Raw genomic sequence first — 27,709 nt, 5'->3', positions numbered from 1 at the left:
GATGGGATAATACCAGAACAAAAGTAACAGATGTAAATGTATAACAGAAATGATAGTACTGTATTACCAATAATCACTATTTACATCAAACTAATGTGCATCATATCATATATCACACTAATTAACAAATATTAATAAATTAACAGATATCTATTATGTGAGTTTTCTATAATGGACACAAAGATTCCTTTCATTTAAATAAGAATCAACAGTGTAATTCATAAACAGAAAAAAAACCCCTAAAACATAAATTGTGGGTAGCTACAATGGTCAAAATAGATTCCAAAGTATCAAATCTAATAGGACAATGAGAAAGGTTACAGCATAACATTTCTTCTTAGCATTCAGTCCAATGAGCACTTCCACAATAAACAGTTGTAGATTTGTGTTACATGGTATGATAGGAGGTACAACCGGTTTGCCATTAGACAGTTGTTGCACTTCAGGGAAGCACGTAGATAGAAAGCAATGGGTAAGAATTGTGTTCCACTGCAACTTCTCCAGCAGATTTCACAGGTGGAAAAAGCATGAGGTGGGGAATAAATGTATTGTGTCATCTGCAGCAGGTGAAGAGGAGACACCAATAAGAGAAGCAGCACACCTCTTGTACAATATCCACTAAAAATTAAAAGCCCATCCACATGTCATTATATATAATACCCCATGTTTTTTCTCTTTTCTCTCAGTCTTCACTGATTGGTAGGAAGGCTTTAAAATGACACAAGGTTCTTCGACCTTTTTACTGTAATGGTCTTAGCAGAATTATCCCTTTTGGCATTGTTAGTGTTACCCACTTGCTCTCTCACCATCATGACTCCTCCATTTAAGCAGGCAGAAGAAATCCTTCCCTTCAACTGCACCAAAAGCACCCAAGATTCTAGGTTCTTCCTCCCCCTCAAACCCTGCTTTTTAAGCAGACAAGGGAAACCCTTTCCTTCCAAGACTGTAGTTGTTGTCTTCCCCCATCCAAGGCAGGTAGAAGAAATCCAGTCAAGTCAGCATTCTTATACCAGTACTCCAGCTCACCTGACCCTCCTGCCACTCCACCTCCCTTAACTGCACAGACACACTAGAAGAGTTATGCGTTGTGGGTGAGACTTCCATTTATCTATTTATTTCTGGTGAAATATTGTACATTTGAAATGTAAATGGGGTAATGTGAATTGAGATTTGTATGTATGTGTGTCTTTAAAGCATACCTTAGACTTGGTCTTGTTTTTGTGTTAGCAGAAGACAGTACGGCTTTTCCAAGTGTGATCACACTACCTCCTTCTAGCATCCAGAGTCTGGCCATGAAGAGTAGGAGTAAGGATGAGACAAGTGACACAGACAGTGGGATCATAGTGCAGTCAGGTGAGTAAGAGGGGGAAATCCTCCAATGCCAGCATCATTTCCTGGATTTTCCCCCTGTGTCAACAAGCTGAAACAAGCTTTGTGGGGTCTTCCTTCTGCCACAGAACTTTGAGGTACTCTAGACTGTGGTCAGAAGACTAAGCTAGTAGCTGTCAATGGAGCTGCTTGAACATTGTGGCCAGTGAGACAAAAGCATAGCTGTGCAAAGAACCCACATACACACTTTGTTAGTCAGAGCAGCCCTTGTATTTTGTTTTTCCCCAGCTGGACTGTGACATAAACCAAAATGTTTAGTTGGGGGGTGGTGGTGGTGTAGGATTCCAAAGTAAGATTGTGGTCTTGCATTAGTGCACATATCTAGGAACAGGTGACATCCACAGTATGGAAAGATGGAGTGTTCTTTTGCGTGGTGCTTTTAAATGCCCCTTATTTTGTAATGTAACTAGTAACCAACAGGGAAAAAAATCCCTTAGAAAACAGATGGTCTTACAATTGAGGCAGAATGTTATTGAAAGGAGGAGTGAACTCACTTTGTTTTAAGTAGGTAACTTTCAGGAGAGTATTTCATTAAAAATCTATGGCAGTGTTGTGTGTGTGTGTGTATATATATACACACACACACACACACACACACACACACACACACACACACATATATATATATAGAGAGAGAGAGAGAGAGAGAGAGTGCTACCCAGTGCTTCTGTTTCTTTAGTTATTTATAAACTTTAAAAATTGCTTTCCTGTTATAAATGCTACAAAGCTTGAAACAAAATATCAGTTGCAAAAGCAAATCAGTTGGCCAAATTGGAAATATATACAGTGGACCCTTGTTATCCACTGGGGTTTGGTTCGAGCCCCCTCCCATGGTAACAAAATCCATGGATGCTCAAGTCTCATTAAATATAATGACATAACAAAATGGTGTCCTTTATATAAAATGGAAAATCAAGGTTTGCTATTTGGAATTTATACTGTTTTGGAATATTTTCAAGCTGTGGATGCTTGAATCGTTGGATAAAAAAAATCAGTGGATAAGGAGGGCTGATTCTATACAATAAGATTCTTGTGCATGTAGGAAAATGTTGCATATGAAATGTGGCATAATGGTTTTCACCTATTCTTTCTCACAAGGTAATTTGTTCAGTGAGTTTGCTCCACTGCACAAATGCTCCATGGGATCTATAATGCATGGAAACAAGGGGATTTAGATGGTACAATTATCAAAAAGATTTCAGCATAGAAGTCTGTACAAGATGAGTATTGGATTTTCCATGCTACGATGTTCCTATTTTGTAAGGTGTTAAATATTTTTGGCCTATATTGAAATTAAAAGAAAGGACAAACATAGTCTAAATGTGATTTTCTAGGTTTAAAACCTTTTCAGAACTCAAAAAAAGTTGTTTGACTACTATTCCCCAAATCCCAAATGGCCATGGTGTCTTGGGAATTTGGGGAATTTTAGTCTAATAAGTAACTTTTCCAAAGCTGTTTAGAACCACATATTATTATTATTAATATTATTTATTAACCTTTATTTATATAGCACTGTAAATTTGCATATAGTCAGCTCTCCATATCCACGGATTCCTTATCCATGGATTCAAACATCCACGGCTTGAAAATATTAAAAAAATATATATAAATTCTGAAAAGCAAACCATGATTTTGCCATTTTACATAAGGGACACCATTTTCCTATCCATTATATTTAATGAGACTTGAACATCCATGGATTTTGGTATCCATGGGGGGTCCTGGAACCAAACCCCAGTGGATACCAAGGGCCCACTGCAAATTAAGTGGCAAGGACTATCTAGTCCAGTTCCTTGTTTGGAAAGAAAAACGAGTACATTCTGCACTTGAAAGGTTTATGAAACATATGCTTGAAATGAAGGAATACAATAGTTTGACATTTCACCTCTGCTTCTTGATCTACTTTCTTTTTCAGTCCAAAGTGCTTGTTTGGTTATCATAAAACACATTTAAATGGGAACTGCTTCCATACTAGCCATTTAGTACTAAGCTAGAGAAATTTCCTGGATACTAGATTAGAAAATCATCCAATACCCATTCATCTTGAGTCATACGTGTGGAATGGCCTCCTGTTGCACAATGAGCCAATATAGACTAAGATCAGACTTACATCTGACTGGCAAGAAGTCAGTGAGTTAACTCAGATCCTTGGAAGATATTCTGTGACTGATGCCCCTTAAGTGAGGACTAAACTCTTCTGGAAATTCTGTCTCCTGGCTTTGCAAAGATCAAAGTCTTTCCTGCTCTTTCTGTCTCTTTTTTCTGGTCTATGGGCAGAGCTGAAAATCTGTTTGTTTAGTTTTCTAATAAACCTAACGATCAGGAACATGGCCAGGTCTTCTTTTCATCTGATCTGCAGTGACCTTGAGCTGCCTGCAGCTGATGAAGCAGGAGCTAATCAGTCCCTGGTGCTGTATACATTCCTTACCCACCTGATGAGCTGTCAGAAGAGCCTCTCCTTTGAGGTCCCACACCAGTTTTATGATAACTGCTAATGACATCGGTCTTTTAGATGCCTTTGCAAGACCTGCAGCTAGCTCCAGCAAGCTGCCAAGGGGCATCTCCATCTGGCTCATTAACCACTGTTGCTTCCCTTTTCCCTTCCCTCCCATAGCAACTGCCTGACAAGTCTGTCTGTGTCTGTCTTGCCCCATTCAGGACTAGACAGCCCCATGGCTCCCATGAAGGACCTCACTCAAGCCATGAGGAAGCAGCAGAAGGCTTTGGAGGAGAAGCTTGAGGCCTGCGTACAGGAGCTGAGAAGGCTGTGTTTGCGTGAGGCAGTAAGTAGCCTGCAAAGCTTCAGGGTTTGGCACATTATTTCTTTAATTTATATCCCACATTTTCCCATATTTTTCCTGGGGTGGGACCCATGGTAGCTTACAAAATTGCTAAAAGAAGAAAAATCTAAAACCTGATAATACTTTTAAAAAGTTAAAACACAATTATTGTTGTTTTGTGTGCTTCCAAGTCATTTTTGACTTATGGTGACCCTAAAGCAAAACTATCATAGCATTTTCTTGGCATGTTTCTTTAGAGAGGGTTTGCCACGCTGGCCCTCTAAAACACAATTTAATAAATTATATGATTAAATAACTGGTTATGGAAATGTTTGAAGCCTGGGTATTTTTCATGGTACCTTTTATGTGCCTTTTATGAGACAGGCTCTTGTTCCAAAAGTTAACTTATAGTCATGGGACATCCAGGAAATATGAAAAACTCCAACATTAATAATGAATTGCCCCATTAAAAGAAACAAGAAAATACCATTTATCTGGGATTTTTTTAAAATTGATAAATAATTTGTGAGTGACTCTCAAAATCCATCTTCAAACCATGGGCAAAATGTAAAATAAAATACAGACTAAAATAATCTGAAGTGTTCTGCTAAATGGATGAATTATATGTTGCCCCCTTTACCAGCTAGCTTCAGATACTTTCTTGCCTGAGGCATAAGAACAAATTATCTCTCTCCATCAATCAAGATCTGAGACCAATCTAATTATTTTGGCACCTGAGGAAGAGAAATCCCACCAATATCTCTACTCATCTGTGACAATAAAAATACTGTACATCAATAACAAAACCCATTTAATTAAGAAATAACTGGCAATTAATAATGCAATAACTGTATTATTTAACTTAAAATATTTTAGAGTATATGTTTTTAGTATGGTTAATAGTATAATTTGGTTTTAATGCTGGCTTTTTGTATGTTTTTAATTGCAGGGTCGAAATAAAATTCATAACAGGTGCAGCAATGACAACTTGATACTCTCATGGCACCTCACTTTGCCACTTTGCCCTGCCTAATTTTTGTTGTTATATGCCTTTAAGTTGTTTCCAACTCATGGTGACCCTAAGGCAAATTTATCATCAGGGTTTATTGGCAAGATTTGTTCAGAGATAGTTTGCCCTTGCCCTCCTCTGAACTGAGAGAGTATTACTTACCCAAGGTCACCCAGTTGGTTTCCATGGCTGAGCAGAGATTTGAACCATGGTCTTTGAGAGTTGTAGTCCAACACTAGAACCACTAGACCACTCTGCATAATAGTACTTACTTAACACACACACACACACACACACACACACACACACACACACACATATATATATATATGAGAGAATATCTCCTGTATCACAAGATCTCAATCTGGAGTACAAATAAAATTAGTTTTAAACCACTTAAATTTAAATTGGTACAGAATGACAGCATTGTATAGTGGTCTGATTGTTGGACTACAGTTCTGGAGACCAGGTTTCGAATCCCATATTGATGGGCTCATTGGCCATGGAAACCCACTGGATGACCTCACTCTCTCTCAACCTCAGAGGAAGATAAAAGCAACCACTCCCTTGACGAAATCTTGCCAAGAAAACTCTTAGGGTCAGCATAGGTCAGAAATTAATTTAAGGCATACTACAACAACAACAATGGAATAATTTAAACCTAAAAGGTGAAATCACCTTTGAACCATGTATCTATACAGATCTGAACAAATGATTAGCTCCGAAGGCTTTGATAAAAGCTCAGGCTTTAACATGGCACCCAAATGAAGCAGTGTTGACACTAGTTGGGCCTCCAAGGGGGAGGCATTCCACCACCAGTTAGGATCACTTCTCTCAGTGGCAGCATCTGTTGTGAACTGTGGCCTTCTCTTGCTCTTTTCTTGGCAGGAACTAACAGGATTGCTACCTTCAGAGTATCCTTTGAAACCAGGAGAAAAGCTTCCAAAGGTCCGCCGTCGAATTGGTGCTGCTTTCAGATTGGATGAAAAAGCCATTCTTTCAAGAGGAGCGGTAAGAAACTTTCGGGAATGGGATGGAAAGAATTATGCTTTCATACTCATATCAGAGCTATGGTGGCAATTGTGTCTCACTATGGTTCTGGCATGTGAGAGGGTGCACCAGTGTTTCTGACCCTTTTTTTGGTGGAGTGTCTGTACCCTGTGGTTGAGGAACCATATTAAAACTATTCCAAGCGTCCCCCACCACTGGGGGATTACATCAGATAACTCCACAAGAGATCAAACTGATTATTGGTAGGCTGAACTATAAACCCACAGAACCTTTATTGATTCTGTGGATGACTTCTTCAAGACATTTGTAGAGAGTGAGATTTGCCTGCTTTTGAGAGATTTTGCAGAGGTTGTGATTTATTTTGTTAGAGGTTTCCCACACAAGTTTTTAACAAGTAGTTAATCTGTATAGAAATATGGGACTTTTTCTTCTTGTTTTTAACTTTTGCCCTTTTTAAAACCAAGTTAAAACCAGAAAGCACAACATCTGTATGTAGGGAAGAAATATCTTGTATGGAATCTTGCTACCTATGAATTCCCATGAAAATACATGGTGCCAGAAGTAGTTGTCAGCACAAACAGGGCTTCAGGGTTGTTTCTAGTTCAACCTTTTGTTGGGAAGGCCAAAAGGATGTGAAAGCTTCAGGCTTCAAGCAAAATATCATAGTAAAGCCTTACTACCATTAAAGGTGTGGCATCAGTTGCTTTTCAAGTTGTGAAATTTCTCTCTTCCTCTCTCCTGTGATCTGTTTTTAATAAAAGTTGTAGTAAGAGGCAGCCTGGGTGTGGCACTGCTTATTCTTTCTCATTATGCCCATAGTGGGTGGCATAAGGTGTGGGTGCTGAGTTGATTTGTTCTTTTGCTGACCACAGTTTCTCTCACACACATATATACAGGAATTCCCCCCCCCCCCCCTTAAATTTATCCAACTGACATGTTGCTTATAGCTCTGAGAGCAATTTTAGCCAAGGCTTTTTATCACATCATCATGTTGCCTCATTCACTGAATTTTAAGGGGGTTTAACACCGTGGCTGGCATCTTCTTAGTGACATGCACAGGCCTATGCTATGCATTGCATACAGGGTGAATTATTCACCATGGTGAAAAAGATGTGTTCTGCTGACAGTGACAGTGGAATTGCTCATACAGCAATGCTGTGCATTGCATTTGCACATAGCACAATGGTACCAGGTCATTGACATGTGTTGCACATTACTGCTATTCTGCATTGGGATTGTGTAGTGCTGGCATAGCAAATTTCCACATGCAGATATCTACGCTATGCTCAGAGGATGTTGGATTGCAGACAGTGTCTCTCTCCATTTGTAACCCTCTCCTGCTTTTCTATCACTGCTCCTGTCTTTTTTCCTACCAAAGAATATCTGTTAAGGAGAAAAAGATGGAATAACTGCACAATGCCTTCTGATGGATAGCCAGAGGAGACCTCTGTCTGGAAACACCCAGCCAGAGCTTTCTTTGCCCCTTTACTCCATTGTTAGGCACATTTACTCTTGGTAGTCTTCCATTTGTAATTCTGTCTTGTTCCATTGCTGCCACCTTGTTCTTACCACACACACACACACAAATCTTTTTAGGAGGGAAAGATGGAATACCTATGCAATACCTTTTGATCAGTAGGACTAAGACTAGAGTCTAGAAACATCATTAATCTGTGAAGAGTTTATGCCATCCATATTGATGGGTTCATTGGACAGATGGGAACTGAGCCCAAGACGTAAATCCTATACAGTTACAAAGGAACACACCATTTAAACTGCAGATTACCTAAATCCAGAATTATTACCACCTCTGGCTCACAACTCGTAAATCACAATTACTGGATTAGGATCCCTACTCCACTCTTAAGTGTGCATCAAAAAAAGTGGAAGATCACTGTTCTGTTTTTTAATCAACCTGACTGCAAGACTGATAGAAAGTCTAGAATTGGTTATTAGGAGGATACATAATCTGTACAAGCCCCCCCCCCCCCCAAAAAAAAAAACAAACCCAATAATGTTACAGATATTGGACATTGCAGCCAGCATGGCCTTATCTTAAGGTGCTTGTATCTCTTGGACTATTTCCAGCCATTTTGGCACACTAATACTATGCTGTTCATACACATTTTGGTTGCAGTTCTGCATGGTTCCATATAGCATAGTAATTTTGCATGCATAACTAAATAAATTGTGCTCTTTGCCTACCATATTGTTACTGAAGCTCCCTATCCATGGCCATTCATCAGTCATGCCTGGGGAAGAGGGGGATGATTACAGATGCATCTGGCTCTGGCTCCTAACCAGACCCAAAGTGATTGCAGTATTTACTGAGGTCCACCAGGGCCTCAGAAGCTGGTTATCATTTTGCGTTTGGCTACAAGGACATAGCCTGATACTTCTGTGTGGCTTTATGGTATGCCCACAGGGAAGAGCTTTCGTCACTGCAGAGGGAGGAGGGGAACCAGCCTCTACAGTGGCCAGAAACAGATATACACAGGTGTAGGGTCACCTTGTGATGCAGTGGCTCAGCAGTTAAGATGGTGACTTTGATGGACACAATTTGGCAATCATGTCAAAGGGGAAACCTTTACCTTTAGGGTCACCTGATGTGTGCATATGCCACTGACAGGATGCCAGCTCAGATGTGCAGAATCCAGATGTTGTGCTCTAAAATAGCACATTATTAAAACTTTCCTACTGCTAATACTGTGAGTGGAGAGATGGCACCCCCTCCCCCAGTACTCAAACTACAAACAGCTTGGAAAATTCAGTCCCATTATTAACTTGAAATCCATTTGGACTGTTGTTGCATGCACATCACAGACACATCTTTTATGGTGCCAGCTCTAGTAACATCACTGGTATTGCATGAGACATGCTTCCCACCTCTTTTGCCAGCATCATTTTGTGCACCATTTTTATGGCAGCATGTTTTGCCAGCATCTAGAATGGGGCAGAAGGCAATGCATGGGCCAGATCTAACCCCAAGGCTTTTTTTTACACTTGCCTCAGGCTCCCTTGGAAACGTTATAACCAGAATTTGGCAAACTGGGAAAACTCCATTTAAAACAAGTATATTGTGTGTTTTTAATGGTTTGCAATAGTTTGCTGCCTAATTTCAGCTGTGGGGCAATGGACAGCTACAACTTGCAGTTAGTTGTAGGGGGAGGAATTTACCTCTGGACCCAATAAGGTGCTTGCCCTTCAGGGGTTTGAGTACCTTGTACACTACATTTCACCTTGCTCCATTGCTTCGGGGAATCGAGGTGTGTACCTTCCCAACACCCAGTACTAAAGTATCTAGCCTGCATTTAAAAACAAATGAAGAAAGCCCTAGTAAATGTCTTTGTCTTCTCTCTTTAAACAGGGCCTTCCAATATGTAGCAATGGTTACTGTAGAAAAATTTCCAATATATAAAACATAGTTGGGAAGTTAATGACACCTTGGGTCTAATGCTGAAAGAAAGGTGGGATATAAATTAAATAAATATACAAGATTTACCTTATATTATATATTCTATATAATATAAAATAAAGTTTAAAATGACAAGCATGTGCATGTCTTGAATACATGTGGAATATAACTAGGAAAGGAAGGCAATCAAGACTCATTATCTAATTTGGACTACCTTAAAAGGATGTTTGGAGGGCTGAAGCTGAGGATGGAATCATGATAGTGGTGGCAACTTAGACACATCCAGCTTCCCCAAATTCATTGGTTTCTATAGAGTTTGATTTTGAAATCTATCACTTTTACCCTCATGTGTTCCCTTTAAGATCCTGGCTCACCTCATCCTTTCTAAAGAGCCATTAAGGAATGTCGTGGTTTGGAAGAATACTTGATTTTCCCCACAGGATCCTCTGAGCACATTGGAGAGAGACTTGGCCCTCCAGCTGCAAATTGCAGAGGCTTCACGTTGTCTTTCCCGGGAAGAGAATCTCACCAAGCAGGTTCGGAAGCGCCGAAAAAGTGCTGTGCTGAAGGAGGAAAAGAAGCTGAAGGAGTTAGAGCAAGCCCTCATTGAGTATCACCTAGCAGCCAGGCATTCATCACAGCTAAGGGCCAGTGCTCCAGCTTTAGAAGGTGAGTTGAATCTATCTGGAGGTTCAGTGCTAGGTTGAATGATTCTGAGGTAGCTCACAAAGGGCATGAAACACAAGAATATTAAGTGGAAGGTCTGAGAAACTGGGCCCATTAAGGAAAGAAGGTCGTGTGAAAGAAGAGGCAAGAGTAATACTGAAAAGTAAAATATATAAAGATCAGAATGACAAGATTGTTCTTTGTTGTCAGTGTAAAGTAGGACAGTATTACCAAATCTGAAAACTGAGATAGCAAATATCAGGAAGCATTTTCAAAGAAATAATAGAACAAAAAATAAAAATAAAATAAAAGAAAGAGTCTTGTAGTACATTAAGTATTGGTACATTTGTTATAGTTTGTAAAAGCTTATATCAATATAGTTTTGTTAGTCCAAATTCTGCAGGACACTTTACAGTTATCAGGAAACCGGTTGTGCAAATATAGGAACTGTCTGGAAATGAGAAAGAGGTTTGGATTAAGTACCTGTCCCTGGAAATCATAAGAAGTAGTTCAAATGAACTCTTGGCAGGTGTGGTTTAGTTGGAATTCATCCCAAATCAAGGGAGGAAGCTGACCTTTTATGGCTTTTTCCTGGTTTAATAATCTACAATCTGCAATTTTCTGTAAGCAGTTGCCAAAGAGAGCTCATGAAAGAACAAGGAGAGCCAGCTGGAGGAGAAAGCATGTAGAAACCTGCAGTGAATGACGCAAAGATGTGTAGAATAAGATTAACCCTTAGGAAGTCTTAAGGAGAAAACTCTGGGTGCCTAATCCAAATACTTCCTTTTATATTGGCAATCATATGTGAAAGTACTATGAATTAAGCCCCATTCATCACAGCAAGACTCACTTGCAAATAAGATAATCATAATAGCGTTCAATTGTTGGAATCCCCACATGATTGACCTGTTATATGCATCTGCTTCCTAAACTAGGAATTTCAGTAAAAAAATGGCTGTATTGAGAAAACCATCTACTAGGATGAGGGAGTGGTGCCTTATGTTCTCAGCTCAGTGCTTTTCCTTTGAAGAATGAAGAAAATTATATATTTCACCATGAGAAATTGCCACATGCTCCACTTCTACCTCTGAAACATGGGCCAGAATTCTGTTTGTGACTTTCTTAGGTGTAAGTTCCTCTATAGAATGTGCCATAACGCCCAGTGCAGCTTGAAGACAGGGAGCAGAATTATTCATTTCAAAGTCATAGGAGTTCAGTCATGCCAGTGAATGAGCATTACAGTCAGCCCTCAATTTTTGCAGGGATCCGTTCTGGACTAACCCGGGAAAACAGAAACTCGTAGATATTTGAGCCCCATAGGCATGAATAGGAGTGTGTGCCTGTGAGCCTTGGGCGAGCACCTCATTTTAACACCCTCCATTTGCTCCTCATGAGTAAGCAAGGGTCGCGAATCTGAAGTCTGCGCAAATGGAGTGGCAACTGTATTTTCCAATGCATCCTTCTGGCTCTACTGTAATGGACAATAGTGCTCTTGCTGTTGTATGTTTAGTTGAGCAGATTCGCAATTCAATGGAAAGGCTGCTTAACATTATCAACAGTTAACTCTTCTTGTGGAGGTTTATGCTATGCAACCCTGATGTAGGATCACAGCCATAGAAGCCTAAATGTATTTACATGTACATAGTTTCATGTGATTAAAGTGAAAAATCAGTAAAATGTGATTTTTAAAAAGAAAATGTAAAAAGAATTAAAAAATAAACTTTTAAAATTTTATTTTATAATTTACCCCCCCCCCCCCCCCCCGAGGACATATGGACAAAGTTGCCCAAAATGGAAATGCAAATCCCTTAGAATACTGTTCATTCACTGCATTAAGAAATATTTATTTGAGGCGTGTAAGTGCATGTACATGAATGCAGTATTTTGAATGATATGGTTTGAGGTTCTGGGGATCAGCTTAGTATTAATAGTGGCAGGAAGCGAGAGAGCTTTTCTCCCACTGTTTTGAGATACTCAGTGAGATTTATGACAGCAGATTTCTAGGGAGTGCCAGAGTGTTCTGATAACTGCTTAAAAACGTACTTTAGGTGAGATCTGTGCTTGTTCTATCATACCCATTATTTCCAATATTTCTATCATTTCCAATATTTAAGTAATAAGTGTTATTCTTTAGGTAGCCAACATGGCACCGAGCATAAAAAGCAGGCATGAGAAACTCCATTGTTTATGCAAGAACATGAAATATATGGGAGGATCCTATGATGTGTGTGTGCCTCAAAATAATTCAATGAGAAAAAATAGTTTAATGAGGACTGAACATGCTTATTGACCACAGTATGCTGGCACACTGTTGGTGGGTAGAAATGTCAAAATGGAAGTGTAAAGTGGACTGGAATAAAATATTCACAAGGCTCAGGGGCAGCACTTTGTATTGCAACATTTAAAAAAAACTAATCCCACTTTTCAAAGTCTGTTCTGATTTCCCCCCCAGTATTCAGTGCCTCTGATGAGAGCCTCCTGTCAGATACTGCTCAAGTAGAGAAAGGTAAGCTATATGATGATGCTATCAGTGGTACTGACACTTTATGTATGTGCTTTTCCCTCACTTGCACATGCTTCAGAACAAAGTTATGGCAGTGGATTGCAGCATTTCCCAATGCAAATCCTGTTTCCCATGCTATGACAGACTTGAGTAGTCCATGCCCTCCATGACACTCCTCCAGATCAGTCTTCCTTGGTTAATGACTCTCCTCTTAAATTTAACATCCTCATTTAGTTTAACTTAGGGTGTGTCTGCATTATAGAAATAATGTAGGCCCCATTCATACTGGTCTAAAAGACCTGGAAGGAACTGGGCTGATCCGGATGCCCCTCCCCCGAATCGCTCCGTTAGCAAGTGCCCACTACAAATTTGAAATCGAATGCATTTTGACCTGCAAATTAGAAATCGAATGCACAGGCGCTGTCTGCTGGCGAGGTGGCTGCTGCCAATCAAGCTATCGTCATGGTGACGTTTGCAGGGCATCGGGGAAAGTGTCCTCCCTTTTTAAAGAGCCAGGCACAGGGGTTTCAGCGGCTGAAGCAGGGAGAGAGATGCCTCTCTCTCTCTCTCTCTCTCTTTTTTTATAAACCTGTGGGCTTTGGGGTCAGATCTGCCCCTGTCCCAGGCAAAGGATGGGATTGCCATGCATTTTTTTATGCTTTTAAAAGCAACATTAGCTTTCCCTTTGCTTCCCTTGCTGTATCTGCTCAAGAAGACAAACCATGCGCATATTTGCTCCAAAAAAATTGTTAAAAATGTAACATTGATTGTTTGCAACATTTGTAGCTTCCCCCTCTGCAGAAGGCAAGGAGATCCAAGGATATAAAGTGCAAGCCCAGCTCCATCTGCCTCTGGAATACAAACATAATGTATTCAATGCGCATATTTGCTCCAAAAAAATTGTTTGAATTTGAAAAAGGGGGGGGTTGCCTGACATGAGCTCCGTTCGTGACCTGAATTTTTTCCTCCTGCAAGGGAAGGAATGCCCAGCGACAGAGGGCTTTGGGCAGGGGATGCAGGGAAAAGAGGCTCCTTCGGTAAAGAATGCCTTCCCTTGCTCCCTTCTTCCCAGGGCTCTTTCCTCCTCCCCCTCCCCTCCGATGAGGGGAGGAAATGCCTTGCCCTTTGCCCACCCTCTGACCTAAATTCCTCCCTCAATTTGCCTCGATCGTGATTGAGGCCAAGTTCTCATTCCCAGGACCCGGGGTTTTCCAAAAGAAACGGTATTTGCGCCGATTTCAAAAACACCGCGCTAGGGGCCATTTAACACGGAACGGGTGTGCAAGCCCCGGATTCGCTTGTGTGAGATTCGGGGTGAGTAGGAACTTCACGTGATTGAATCGGTTTCAGAACCGATTTTTTTTGTAATGTGAATGGGCCCGTAGTTTGACACCAGTTAAACTGTCATGGCTCCATCCTACAAAAGCCTGGGATTTGTAGTTTTGTGAGGCACCAGGGCTCTCTGGCAGAGGAAGCAAAAAACCTTGTAAAAGTACAAATTCGAGGATTCCATAGGATGGGGCCACAACACTTAAAATGGTGTCTAACTGCATTATTTCTACAGTGTAGATGCATCCCTGATGATGATAATATTTGGTGAGAAATTTGGTGGATTTTGAATGGAATCATCCAGGTTCTATTGCTGGCAAATGGTAATTCTTTCACATATTTCTTTAAGAACCCCACATGGCGAACCCACATCTTCCATCAAAATGTGCAGCTTCCACACACCAACCCTTGCAGAATTCTTTGGCTCAGTCTTTCCATCCTGTCTTGCAAGAAAGACAAACTCACAACCAAGCCACCAGTGTGGAAAGCTCACCTATCCAGAACAGCCCATGGAAAGAGACCAGTCTGGATAAGCCCTATGAGAAGCCCAAGAAATCTTCAGAGCTCAACAGTGTGCCAAGGTGAAACGTCTTTATTAGTCCCTCACTTCGTGTCTTTGATCAAGGACACTTCTGGTTTATCTTTAAGACAAGCAGTGAACACAGTTTTTTGTATCACAGTTTGATGAATGTTGTTCTATCTTTTTGTATATTATATCTTAAGTGTATTTATATTTGTTTTCAGCCCCTGAGGAAGGTCTAGTGTGGCCGAAATGCACTGGGCTTTTTAAACACTAATAAACAGTTGACCATCTTTTAGCACATGCACCTGGCCTCCTCTTTGTTTACTGTTTGGCTGCATGCTTTCAGTTCCTTACCTATACTTATCGTTAAGACTAGACTGAAGCATTATATTTAAACTGTAGCCAGGCAAGTGATATGATAGCAGGTATAGTGCAGTGCAGCAGTTGACAATGAAGTATGTTACCTTGAAGCCACTGAATCAAATATACCTTCATTCATGAACTCTTAGCAATCAGATTAGCATGTTGTATGGCAATAATACTAATCTTCCTCAAAAAGTTGTTAAAAGAATGATTAAACTAAAGTTCATGCCAGACTTTTAGCACTTAAGAAAAGTGCTATGGTAATATTTATTCCAGTGATAAATATTAGGAGAAACTTCTTTACTGTAAGAGCTGTTCAACAATGAAACAGATTGTCTTGGAGGATGATAGACTCTCCATATTTGGAGGACTTTAAACAGAGGTTGGATGGGCATCTTTCAGGAATTTATTTGGAACATTGCACAGCATGTGGGATTTTGTCTCCTTTTAATCTTCTACTGTGAATATGTGCTTTCCAGTTTTTGGTGTTTCTCACAGGTTTGCTGGCAAGGAAAAGTGATAGTGACTGGAAACTGGAGAAGTAGGTTGCTTCTTAACTTGTCATTTCATTGTATTTTCTTACAGCAGTCCAGACATGGTGATTAAACTTGAACCCAATCCTGCTGCTCAGAAGAGAGTTGAGACTTCTGCCTCCACCTTTGTTCCTACTAGGAAGCTGGAAGTAAGGAGGCAAGCTGGTTCCAGTGCTCCACCAACACCAGAATTCCTTGGAAGAAGAGGACAACCTCAAATATTAAGGTACTAACTGATGCTCTACAAAATATACTGTAGGACCTAATAAGGTACTATGCCCATAGTGATTTGCCCTTTTGTTGCCTAACCTGGCTTTGAATTTTGAACATAAGTAGATACCTTGATGTGATGTTGCAGCAAGATTATGTGCATATTTCCATGAAAGTATTTCACAAATACAGAATTTTGTATAGAACACAACATTCAGCACTGTGATAGCCTTGAAAGGGAGAGAGCAATGCTGAAGAAATGTCAGATGCTAGAAGAGAGGAAAATATTAATAAATATTTATTAAAAGAAAAACAAATTACACAAAATAGATAAGTGTTGTACTAGTCTGGATTTCTTTCTTCCTTTCTTCTTGGTTTTAGATAATTTATTTACTAGTACAGAACTTTGGATGGGGTTAACTGTGGAATACACATAGCCCAAAATGAGAGTTATCGACAGAAAAAACAAAACTCTGAGCATAAAATTTGTCTTGATTGAGCTCATAGATTCAGCTGTATGGGAGACAGCAGTAATAGTTAATGAAACGGTACCACATAGCTGCTGGACTATGTTGCAGACAGTCACAGTTTATGTAAGAATGTTTTAGTGGGTAAGGACAGACTATTTATTGCAGGATCAGAGGCAGTTTTCTAGGTGGAATATGAAGTATTTAGTATTGAACCTACCAATACAAAAAAACTGGATTGGGGCACTGAGCAACAGAGGAAATTCTAGTTTACTTTTTCTCCATTTGTTTACAGCCTTTCAGTGGCAAGGATATAATTACTTTTCTTTTTACAACAGGTGCTAGAATTGTAGTCCAAAATGTATGCAGAAGTTTGGGGGATTTTTGTTACATCCAAGCACAAGACCATGCTGACTGGAGGATTCTGGAAACTGTAGTTTGTTTTTTTTAAAAACCTTTCCAAGCTCTGATTTTCACCTTGTTTTAGCTCCACATGTGAACTTTATTTATGATTAGGTATTCATTTTCCAAGAGCCAGCATTATGTTTTGGTTTGAGCATTGGATGAAGAGCCCTGAAAACCAGGGTTCAATTCCTTGTTCAGCCATGGAAATCCACTTGGTGACCTTAGGTGAGTCACACACTCTCAGCCCCAGAAAACCCTGGTTTGCCTTAGGGTTGCCAGAAGTTGGACATGACTTGAAGGCACACAACAATAACAATTCATGTTCTTCAACCTCACATATGAAATTGCCCACTAGATTTTTCTTGATCAGCTTTTGGTCAGTTTTTCCAAAATGATATGTTTCCAGAAGAAAAAAGCCTTCATTTCAAACAAAGCTAAATGTTTGTTTGTGAACGAACTGGGCTTCAAATGAGGCACTAAGTCCTGGTCTTATTGAAGTAAGTAGAACAGTTAACATAAATAAATTTATTAAACACTCTGAAACCTTTCTCCCACTGTTCTGTATTCCTCTTAACTGATTCCATTATGCTGCCTGAGATTTGGAGAATAATAGGGTGATGTACTCTCATGTGAGAACAAGAGCTGCTGACATTTGTAATTCTCACTATAGTCTTCTGTCCCACAGGGTATCTTCATCCAGGGAAGGTTTGGAGACCCGTGGAAGAAGTGCATTGCCAAGGCGACGCCCCACGTATTACACTGTCACTGTCCCTGAGTACAGCTTTTCTGTACCTAAACCCAATGCAGCCAGCAAACCAACCTTTCACTCTGCTTCAGAAGACAGCAATTCAGATGTTTCCAGCATCTCTTATACTACATCAGCAGGTAGCAGCAGTCCTGACATCTCCTTCTTGAAGCCAGCATTTTCAATACCAAAGGAGGAGCCCTTCCAGACCCAGACCTGCAGGGGACATGAAGCAGAATACCATTGTCAGTGCCCCCAAAAGCTGTTGTCATCTTCAGGCTACTTCCCTGCTGTGGAGTATGTAACTGATGGTCACCTTCCTGCTGGGATGGAGTTCTGTCATGGTCAGCCACCTTTTCTATCTGTCAGCTCTGCCCACTTAGCCTACAAGGAAGAGATGGTGCCAGTTAGATTCCACAGGCCCATTGTTTCCCACAGCCGGGTGGTACGCACACCCTCACTGAAGGACTGCCCCCCATTGGGCCCTCGCACCCTCTCCAAATCAGTGGTGACTGAAGAGCTAAAATCATGGCACGAACGGACCCGGCTGCGTAATGCACGGCCACATTCACTGGACAGGCAAGGGGCTTTCCGCAGGCACAGTGGGCCAGGCAGAGAGGTTCACGCTGCATGTTCCATGGGACAGCACACTCAGGTAAGATCTAATTTTGAGGAAAGGAGAACCAAATTTTTCACTACTCTCTGTGCACTGCCCCACAGTCCCCTTAATAAGCCAGCTACCTGTAGCTAAGAGTGCAAGCTTATGTGGCAAACATGTTAACCTTTTCTCATAAACCAAGACTAGGCAACTGTAGCCCTTCAGAAGTTATCAGACATGGCTTGGTATTCTGTTTATTAGATTCATTCACTCAGTTGGTGAATGGTGAGTCAACTTTTTTGGTAAACTTCCATTATTTGGTGGTTCAATTCTAGTCAAAACTAATACAGTGGGCTCTTGGTATACGCGGGGGATCCGTTCCGGACCCCCCCATGTATGCCAAAATCTGCGTATGCTCATTTGTCCCCAATGCGCGCCGCCACTGGGGACAAAAATCCCTCTCCTCCCCTCCTCTTTTCCTCCCTCCCTTCCTCCCCCGTCCCCTAACCGCTTACCTGCTCCGTCACTGCACCATCACCTCCCCCATCCTCGCTGCCGCCGTGGTTTAAGGGGCCTCCAGGCTGCCTCCGGCCCTTCTTCCGTTGCGGCGAGGAGGAGGATGGGGCCAAGGCTCGTCCTCCTTGCCGCCAATGCGGTTTAAGGGCCGGGGGCAGCCTGGAGGCCCTCCAGGCTGCCCCTGGCCCTTCTTTTTCTGGCTCAAAGCTATGGAATCCTGGGAGTTGGAGTTTGTTGTGGGGCCTAGGTGTCAAGGTTTGACTCTTTTTCTGGCTCAAGGCTATGGAATCCTGGGAGTTAGAGTACATTGTGGGACCCAGAGTCAAAGCTTAACTCTTCTCTGGTCTCCTTTCTAGGACACATCCTACATTTCAGACTTCTGCCCAGAAGGAATTTCAAAACATCCTCTATTTTTTGTAAGATGACCAGATGTCCTCCTTTTTTAGGACGTGTCCTATTTTTCAACCTTCTAGCCAGGAGGAATGTCAAAATGTCTTTCATTTTTGGTTGGATGCCCATGTCCTCCTTTATCCAGGATAAGGCCTACATTTCAGCCCTGCCCAGGAGCAATCTCAAAACTTCCTCCAAATGTACTTTCTGCCCCAGGGCCCCTAAAGGCCTAGCTAGGGGCCTGAGGGTTTACATAGCTACATTTCACAGATCATGTGATAAAATTGCTGTTTCCAGGAAGATGACACCTAAGTGAAAGAAAACAATGAGCAACGGGTGCCTGTCCTTGCAGTTTGATTTGGAACTGGGCTGAGCCAACTAATTTATTTCCCCCTCTAAACCATATAATAGCTCAGTTTATTCTGAGTCAAGTTCAGACTACATTTGTTTGACTGATTACATAATTGGGAGTGTGGCAGAATCTGATTATCAACCTCCCTGGGGTGCTAAATTCCCACTTTCCCATTCTCTTAGCTAAGGTGGAGGTAGCAACAATACCCTCCCCCCCCCCCCCCCGCTTTTTCCCAAACCCATGTCCTCCTGTTCCAGCAAGGGGGTGTCTTCCTGCCTCCCTCACTGGTGCCTTCTGGGCAGGTGCAGAAACAGCATCCCAGGTGCCAGGATCCTGGTACAGGATCTTCCCCCCAGGTGCCTGGAAAACCAAGGTCCCTGACTTTTGGAGTACCAAAGGGGGAAGAGTGGCATTCAGTGAGAACATTTTTCTGGCACTGCTGCCAGGACAAGTAAGAGGGACAGCTGGAGGGTGATCAGAGGGACTTGGAAGCATACAGCTTAGGTTTCATTTTGAAGGTGAGCATTACAAATCACGCAGTCTTGCATTCTAAACTTGGGACTCAGGCTCTTCCATGAAAGCAATACAACAAAAGCAGGAGCCAATGGCCAGAGTCCTTTCGATGACCTGGGGTTCAGAGTATAAGTGCTTTTTTGAGTGGTGATGAAGGATGCATTCAGTATATTCTTGCACAACTTCTCTCCCTGTCTTCCACCCCCCAGAAGGTGTACTGTAGTACTACAGCTGGGAAAAGAGACCCGATGACACTTTCCCAGATGGAGATCCAGGAGGGTGATCTCAACTCCCAGTTGCAGCTACATGGTACTTAGGCACATATTATCCTGCTGCCGCCCAGTAAATGACTGTTGTAGGGTGCTCCAGTGCTTGAAAGGTGCCTTATGTGGAGGCATGTTGGTTGCAGAACTGTGTGGACAGAGTATCACAGTGTGCCTGTGTGGTGTAGGATCCTGCCTGTTGAAGAAGCCAACTAGAGTATTAGCTGAGGACAAGTTGCAAAGAATATGAGCAATATTTTTTTTCGAGAGGGCAGTATATTTTAGGGCCCCCCAAAACATTTGTTTGTGGGTGAACACACTTAGGGCTAACTGATGATTAATGCATGTAAGTGCCCCCGTGCCGCTTCCTGCCTGCCCCGAAAAAGTAGTGCTGGGAGAGAGGACTCTAGAGCAGAAATACAGTGAGGAGCAGAAAGGATGGTTAAAGTTCTTTCTCACCAACCATTCGGCTGCTTAAATTACCCGTAATTCCATATGGACATTTGTAATTGAAAACCGAGCTTTCAAAATTATTCATGAATTGGGAATGTCTATTTCAAAGCCTAACGAGTTGCCTAATGTTTGTGTTAAAGGGAGAGATTATTTATGTCCTCTAACCATCTGTCTAATATATAACACATAACTATTGTATACTTTTCTTCTGAACTCCCTTCCTGTTAGTCTCAGCTAAAATCCAGTAATCCACCAATTTGTGAACTCCTTATTTACATGTTCCTCAGAGAGGCGGTTTGATGTGAGATGTTGGTGATGCTCCATTGTTTTGAGGGTTGGTTACAAAGGCAGTCTCTTCTGGGAATTTTGTACTTTCTATATTCCTTAGGAATATATTCAGAAAGGTGTTCTGCATGCCTTCATGAATGATGTCCTCTAGATGTATGAAACTGTTGCACAATGGAATATATCTCCCTCTCCTCTTTGGGCATCTCCCTAGCCTGAGGCACAGGGAAGAGGCCCAAACCATGCAAGTGAGAGCTTGCCTTTTGGATTCCTCCCATCCTGTTCAGTGCCTACTTCCCCACTCCTAGACAGGAGCAATGAAATTTTAATCAAGCAAGTTTGGTCTCCTCTAGGATCTCTCTGTCTCAGAAAGAGACAGATTTCTGAACTCCACATTTGTATGTCTTTGGCTGCTGCCACACAGCAGAAATAAAGCAGTTTGACATCACTGTAACATGCATGGTTCAATGCTATGGACTTCTGAGATTTGTAGTTTGTTGTGGCACCAGAGCTGTCTGACAGGGAAGGCTAAGTATCTCACAAAGCTACAAATCCCATAATTTCACAGCATTGAGTCATCGAGGCAGTTAAAGTGGTGCCAAACTGCTTTATTTCTACAGTGCGGCAACAGCTTTTGTCTACATAATCCACTGTACAGTCACTGGAGCTCAGAAGCTGCCCAACAATCAGATCAATTGACATCAAACTAAATCTGTGGCATGGCAATGATTAATGTTCAAATTCTGGTGTGTGTTTTAATACTTTATTAATGAAGGGATTTCTCTCTAATGGCAGTGGAGTTGTTCCTAGTGGGCACTTCCATTAAATGTCTTGTTTTGAATCTTACAGGCACACCGTATCCATATCTTGAAACGCTCTCCGGAAGGAGCCCCTGTGCAAGTCTACGTGCCTGAAAATGGTGAAATCATTACTCAAGTCTAGAGGCCACTGAATCCACCCACCTTGCATTTGGCATTGTCAGCAGGCTGACTACCTAGTGCGTCAGGTTTCAGAATGAGAAGGATTTGGACCAAGCATGATCTTGAATCTACTACTACTACTACCTTTGTTGTTTGAGATAACATTCAATTCTCAGAGGAGAATATAAAACTCTCAGAAGCCTGTAGAAGAGAGTATACATTAGAATTTCCCCTTGCTCTTACGATCAACTGATATAATGGATTTACCACCCAACACTTGGGTTTCTTATGCTGTGTAGAGTGGAAAGGACATTAAGAAGCTTCCGCACTAACTAGTGTTTCCTTACATGCTTATTTATTCATTTCTGTCTGTGCTAGAAACATCTTGGGGTGCCTGTAGGTTATGAAAGCAAGGGAAGAACCATCTCTTGCTTGCATGGAATGTTTCTGTTGTATCAGCTCTTCCAGTGGTTAGATTTAGATCCCCTGCTCTCTTCCTTATTCTTACATAAAACTGTGTGTTGGAGCACACAGCCATAAACTCAAATAAGCTTTGCTGAATGCAGTTTAAACTTATATATCCCACCTCTACAGTTCTGCCTTCCTGTGGAGGGTGCTGTAATTCAGAAGATTTTCAATCTCTTTGGTTTTGTGGATGAACTACAAATTCCTTATTTTTAGTTTTAATGAGAATTGTGTTCAAAAGGAGTTCCATTTTCATGGGTGAAATGTAACATGTTGCTCTGTTTTTGTAGGTGTCTGGCCCTAATCACTTCGTGGAAGCAGAGTCATCTCTCTTCATATATACTTTTTGTCAAAAGATTGGTTTAAGTCTAGCAATAGTGGTGAAACAATAGGGGCAAAATAAAGCTCTTTCCAGCCACTTTGAAGACTGGGTGTTTAGTCTCCTAACTAAAGTTATTCACAAGAAACATACCACATTATCTGCCACAGCAAACTGAATTTTGTATCTTGTTAATATTAAAATTACTCAAGACAATAATTTTGGATTCATAGTAATGGGAAAGAGCAGAGGCATGAAAGAAAACAAAGTTCCATCCCCCAACTTCTAGAAAAAACACTTTTCTGTTATTCCACTGGATTCTGAAACTTTGAGATATTCTTCCAACCATGGGTTAGCCCAGTTTCCTAGTTTTAAGGGCTAGAAACTTTTTTTTCTTTTTAAAAGTGTCAATGGAGATTTGCTTAACAAGAATATATGTTATTCCATCTCTTTAGCTTTTGCAGACCCCTGCTTTAGCTTTCTACTGCTTACTACTGAGCCATTTCCAAGTACCTGGCTTGCCATAATCCTTGTCTTTGTTTCTGTGGTAAACTAGGAAAGCCAAACCACTAATAATGGTACATGATGAGCGAGGATGTACAGTGACCGTAGCAAATGTTGCCTATGGTATTAATCAAGTTGTATGAGTTTTGCCTCTGAAGTGCCTGTGTCTGTAATGGTTATCCGCAACCAACAGTGTTAAATGTGTTTGGACACCTTATGTTGGATAGAATACATCATTTAAATTTCATGTTCCAATTGATGCTTCAGCCTTCATTTCTCTTTTGGAAATACTCAGTGTTTTGAGCCCCAAATGCCTGCCCTAGTTTAAGTACAGAAGTACTATTTAATTATGAAAAAGATTTGGGTCTGCTTAGTCAATTTGTTTCTGGTGTTGTCTGTTATTTTCTGTTGGATATGAGTCACTTTCTCAAACCTGTATCAGAAAGCAAATTGTTCATCACTTGTCTTCACACTATTCAGAAAGCCTTTTGTTCTTACCATATCACTAGTGCCCCTTCTTATTTTTTTAAAAACTATTTTCAGATTTCATTTTCATAAATTTATTTAATAAGAGGGAAAACAAACACGTTCATTGGAAAACCATGTACACCCAGAACCTTAAATAACTTACAGTATTTACACAGAGGTATAAAATAGTACATACCTTATCCTTTCATACATACATACATTCACACCCACCCACACAAAAGACCATTATGCCAGATGATACAGCTCCTCACAGAATCCCCAAACAAGCACCAGCCTTTTATTAAAAACACCCACCAAAAACAAAACAAAACAAAACAAAAAACCCTTTCAGGCCAAGAAAAGGCACGTGCTTTTTGAAACAAAGTTTAGTACACAGAGACCAACTGGTGCAGTAAGCAGCCAAGTCTTAGGTTATTTATGTGCATAAGGACCTTCCCTACAGTTCCTCTTTTTGGAATACAAGGAAATTGTACATTACTCTATCACCATGAGGCCTCTTTTAATTGAAAAGTTGTGCCTTTGGGACACCATGTTAGTATGGCTGAAATCTCCCAGTGTTGCTGGATGACCTAAGAAGATTATATAAAGCCACCCTAGAGTCTCATTACAGTGTCCTATTGATAAACATCAATAGGCCACTTGAAATAGATGAGATTTTCAGCTTTTGTTATTTTTAATCCTTTCCACCATGTGCTTCAAGTACTATTCCCAGGAGGGCAAACTCTACTTAATTCCAATAAAATGGCCTTCCCAGATTGTACCCAATTTCCAATTCTAGAGATTTGCACTTTCTGCCACATCCATGGGAACAGGAGTAAAAAGAATGAAAGGAAAAGGAAAAGAAAGAAAGAGTGCCTGGAGTTTCTTCAGTATGAGGAGACACATGGGACTGTATGGCAATATGGTCAATAATTTAACAGATAAGAACAGTGCCCTATGGCAGACTGATTCAGTTATCTCAAGTATTATTTTATAGGACATTTCATATTCTTTATTCTACACAAGCCTCCTACAAAAATATAGGAAGGCTTTAGGTGAAATGTGTGCAGCTAATTCACAATCTATTCCTAAGTTTTTGCAGGTAAAAAACATTCACAGGTGACTACAAGCTTCCCTAAATACCAGCCAAATAGCTTAGGTAGCTATGTGAGGGGAATGGGGATTGTGCCAATTTCATTATCAGTGGAAGACGGTATCTCTTCCAAGCCTTAAACATCTGAGTCCACTCCTATCTCAGTCCAGAATGACAGGTCAAAAGATTTAAAAGACAACATGATTCAATAAGTAACAGGCATAATATTTAAGAACAGCTTATTAAAATGGTGCAGTTGGTGGAAATACAACCAATCTTGGACTTGAACATAACCAACCAACCAGCTGTGAAGAGAAAGCACTGAGCCAGCTGTTCACAACTTGCCTTGATTTTGTTGTTTGAACTCTTAAACTGAGAAACCAGGGTCAGTATTAATGTGCGTTCCCCAGACCAATTCAAGTTTCATTGACATGAAAAACAGACAAACAAAAATCCCAAATACCTTAGACCATGAGGTAGGTTAACTCAAAACAAGCCCTCATCCTCTTTGAATCACTCACTCATATGCAAACCCCTCTCCTTCCTGCTACCCCCCCTCCCCAAATAATGCACAAGACAATATGCAGAACCTTTTAAACACTCATACAAAATTACAGTACAATTTCCTACTCAGATGGAAGAATCCACAGCTTCACCATATAGAAGTGGGGTCTTCGCACTGTCTGTAAGTGGACAAAGTTCACATCCAGCCCAATTTCTTAGAGCAAAAGACTCATACAAACCAGGGACAATGCTGTCAAATAGCCTGAAGCATCCAGGAGGCAAGATTGTTTCAGACTGCTTGTCCATATCAATGTCCTGCTTTTCCCAAGTCTTCTGGCCATGAGGTGAATTTAATCCAATGTGTGATGAGAATTTAAGTATAAAACATACTACCATCCAAGTGAGGGAAAGGATAAATTTCCTGGGGAGGTCTGAGCAGCTCTGCTATGTTCCACACTGGTGAAAACTGCTCCTTCCTTCACAGAGTGATTCTTACACCAAGTGCTTGCCCATTGGTAAACTCAAGTGGGCTGAAAAACGTACAGGGAAATTCAAGCTGAGTGAAGCATAGAGAGGCAAGCCTCTGCTGCTTATTTTCCTTATGACAACAAGAATATAAATATGAACAAGCCAGTATCTCTGCATTTCAAATAGATGTAAACAAAAGGAGACAATGGGATAGTGGGATTAAGGTCACAGGCTCTTTTTCTTCAAGGGAAAGTGTATTCTTCCCTCCAGGATGTATTGCCATATCCTTGTAAGGAGGTCCCAGTTTCTTATCCTGCTTGAAAGCTGAAGGGAAAGCTCACCACCACCACCATGATAAACATACTTTTCTGTTCCCAGACAAAAGGGTCCTTTTTCCATTTGAGGGGAAAGGATCATTTTCTATAACAACATCCATTTTGTGACTGGAAGAGAGCAAAGTGAACAGCTCTGCAATCTAAAATGTTTTTGAATTTGCCAGGTAACTTGAGAAGAATTTTAGAGTGAGAATTCAAAGTATACTCCAGAAGCTGAAGACTTTTTTTGTTGCATATTCAGAACAATGAAAATAAGTGTCCTGTGTTATAACCGCTGGTTTGAGGCAGAAGTACAGAAATTAATCTGTAAAAAAAAAATCCTGATGCCACAGAAGATAACTCACCAGTGTTGTAGTTCTCAATGAAACAATGGATTTGTGTTCTTTTAACATGCAAAAAGCAATATGTCAGTCAGCTGGTAACTCAAAATGAAAACCTTTGTGGGCAAGTTCTGTTTTTTGGAGTGAAAACAGAAATACCTCACATGTGATCAAATCAAGGTAGCACTTTTGTCATCACTTCTCCCCACCCTTCCCCCTTTAAAAATAACAATCTATGAAATACCTAACTAGAGCAAGAAATATTCTCTAAAACCTGACAATCAGCCATACAAGCAGTTAGCATGCTTAGATTGCTACCTGTCAGTTTCACTGATAGACCTTATAATCTTGGTAACAGGAGATTGTAGGCATAACTCTTTAAGATATGGTGGGATACGGCAAAAATCTTTCTCCTCTTTCCTTGATAAAATCTCTGGCCTATAAATTGAAAATAATGTATTTTGCAGAGCCTGTCATCCATCTTAGCAGAGGTCTATTTACGTGGTGAATGAATTCTGATGACTTGAGAAACTTTCAAATGCCTCACCTTCTTCCCTTGTTAGCAATTCCAGGTATGATTTCATTTTATCTTTCTGTTAACATTGCAAATTCCTACCACACATGAAAATGGTAAAGGAAAGGAGATTTCCTTGCACCACCTAACCCAAACACATGCTGGTATACATAATACCTAAAAACCAGCCTGCCATCTGTTCCCAAAGCTTCAAGCATATGATATTCCAGTGTGAAGCTAAATACTACATTTTAGCCCCAGAAAAGATGGCTCCACAAGGGCACTGCCTCTGCCTTCTTGTAATCCCCACTGTGGTCATCATGTCTAGTCTTTTCCCAGCTTCTAGGTGTTGCTCTTCTGTAGCTTCCTTGCACTCCAGAGCTTCACTGTCCAGTCACTGGGGAACAAGGGGGGAAAAGGTAAGAATATGAAACCTGTAAAGTCAAAAGGGGAAAGGGAAGACATAGGACAAGACTAGATGCTTGTAAAAGGCATGCTTTCTTGGCCGCATTCATTCTGAAGCATAAAGCTTTCTGAAGAAAAGTAGCTTTGGGGGTCCCCAAGTTGATTCATGCTTCATACTGATTTCCTGTTCCAAATACCTCAACAGCTGCTATTTGCATCCTCCCTCCAGATTCCTGTGCAACTGCTTTTTCCTTCAAACTCAAATGGGCCAGCTTAGGCATGCTTTTTAAAAAGCATGTTTAACATGACATTCCATTTAACAACAGTCTGTAACGTCAGGTTATGTTAGTGTGTCCGTAAGCAGTAATAATAACAGACAAAAAGACCTTGGCCTCTCTCATTTTTTTTGTCCTTTTATGATTCCCAAAAGCTCTTCTATTTGTGGAATTCCAACACCTTTGCTTACTGCAGAACAAGGCTACAAAGGAAGATGGCTTGGAGTGCCACCTCAGGAAACCATGTGCCCCTTTCACTGAATTACCAGTGACCCTTATATATCAAACGTGAGCCAGTTTGACAGAACTTCTGATAGAAGTAAGTTTCTTTTATTTCACAGACTGGGGTGGACTGCTAAGTGAAGCATGCAGCTTTAGCAATGTGACTGTGACAGCAAATC

General features: G+C 40.9%; 2 protein-coding genes across 3 annotated transcripts in view; one reads left to right on the top strand and one right to left on the bottom strand.

Annotated features, from left to right (window-relative positions):
• Positions 1 to 1,259: 1,259 nt before the first annotated feature.
• Positions 1,260 to 23,164, top strand: INAVA (innate immunity activator). Its single transcript, XM_089518616.1, has 9 exons — positions 1,260 to 1,353; positions 4,048 to 4,172; positions 6,067 to 6,189; positions 10,045 to 10,273; positions 12,723 to 12,776; positions 14,452 to 14,683; positions 15,574 to 15,747; positions 17,289 to 18,003; positions 21,568 to 23,164. Exons 1-9 carry the CDS (start codon positions 1,293 to 1,295, stop codon positions 21,658 to 21,660), a joined length of 1,806 nt encoding a protein of 601 aa, XP_089374742.1. The 5' UTR covers positions 1,260 to 1,292; the 3' UTR covers positions 21,661 to 23,164.
• Positions 23,165 to 23,505: 341 nt separating this feature from the next.
• Positions 23,506 to 27,709, bottom strand: part of KIF21B (kinesin family member 21B) — a 90,530-nt gene continuing 86,326 nt past the window's right edge. For both annotated transcript variants that reach the window (XM_089514829.1, XM_089514830.1), the window contains one exon: positions 23,506 to 27,025. In XM_089514829.1, the coding sequence (XP_089370955.1) occupies positions 26,971 to 27,025 (55 nt within the window). In that variant the 3' untranslated portion in view covers positions 23,506 to 26,970. The remainder of the gene's footprint in view (positions 27,026 to 27,709) is intronic.

This window comes from Sceloporus occidentalis, unplaced genomic scaffold (genome assembly GCF_023333645.1).
Source record: "Sceloporus occidentalis isolate IW3139 unplaced genomic scaffold, rSceOcc1.0.p SCAF_3, whole genome shotgun sequence".
Lineage (NCBI taxonomy): Eukaryota > Metazoa > Chordata > Lepidosauria > Squamata > Phrynosomatidae > Sceloporus > Sceloporus occidentalis.
Note: the sequence above shows the minus strand (reverse complement) of the source record. Positions and strands in the feature narration are given on the sequence as shown.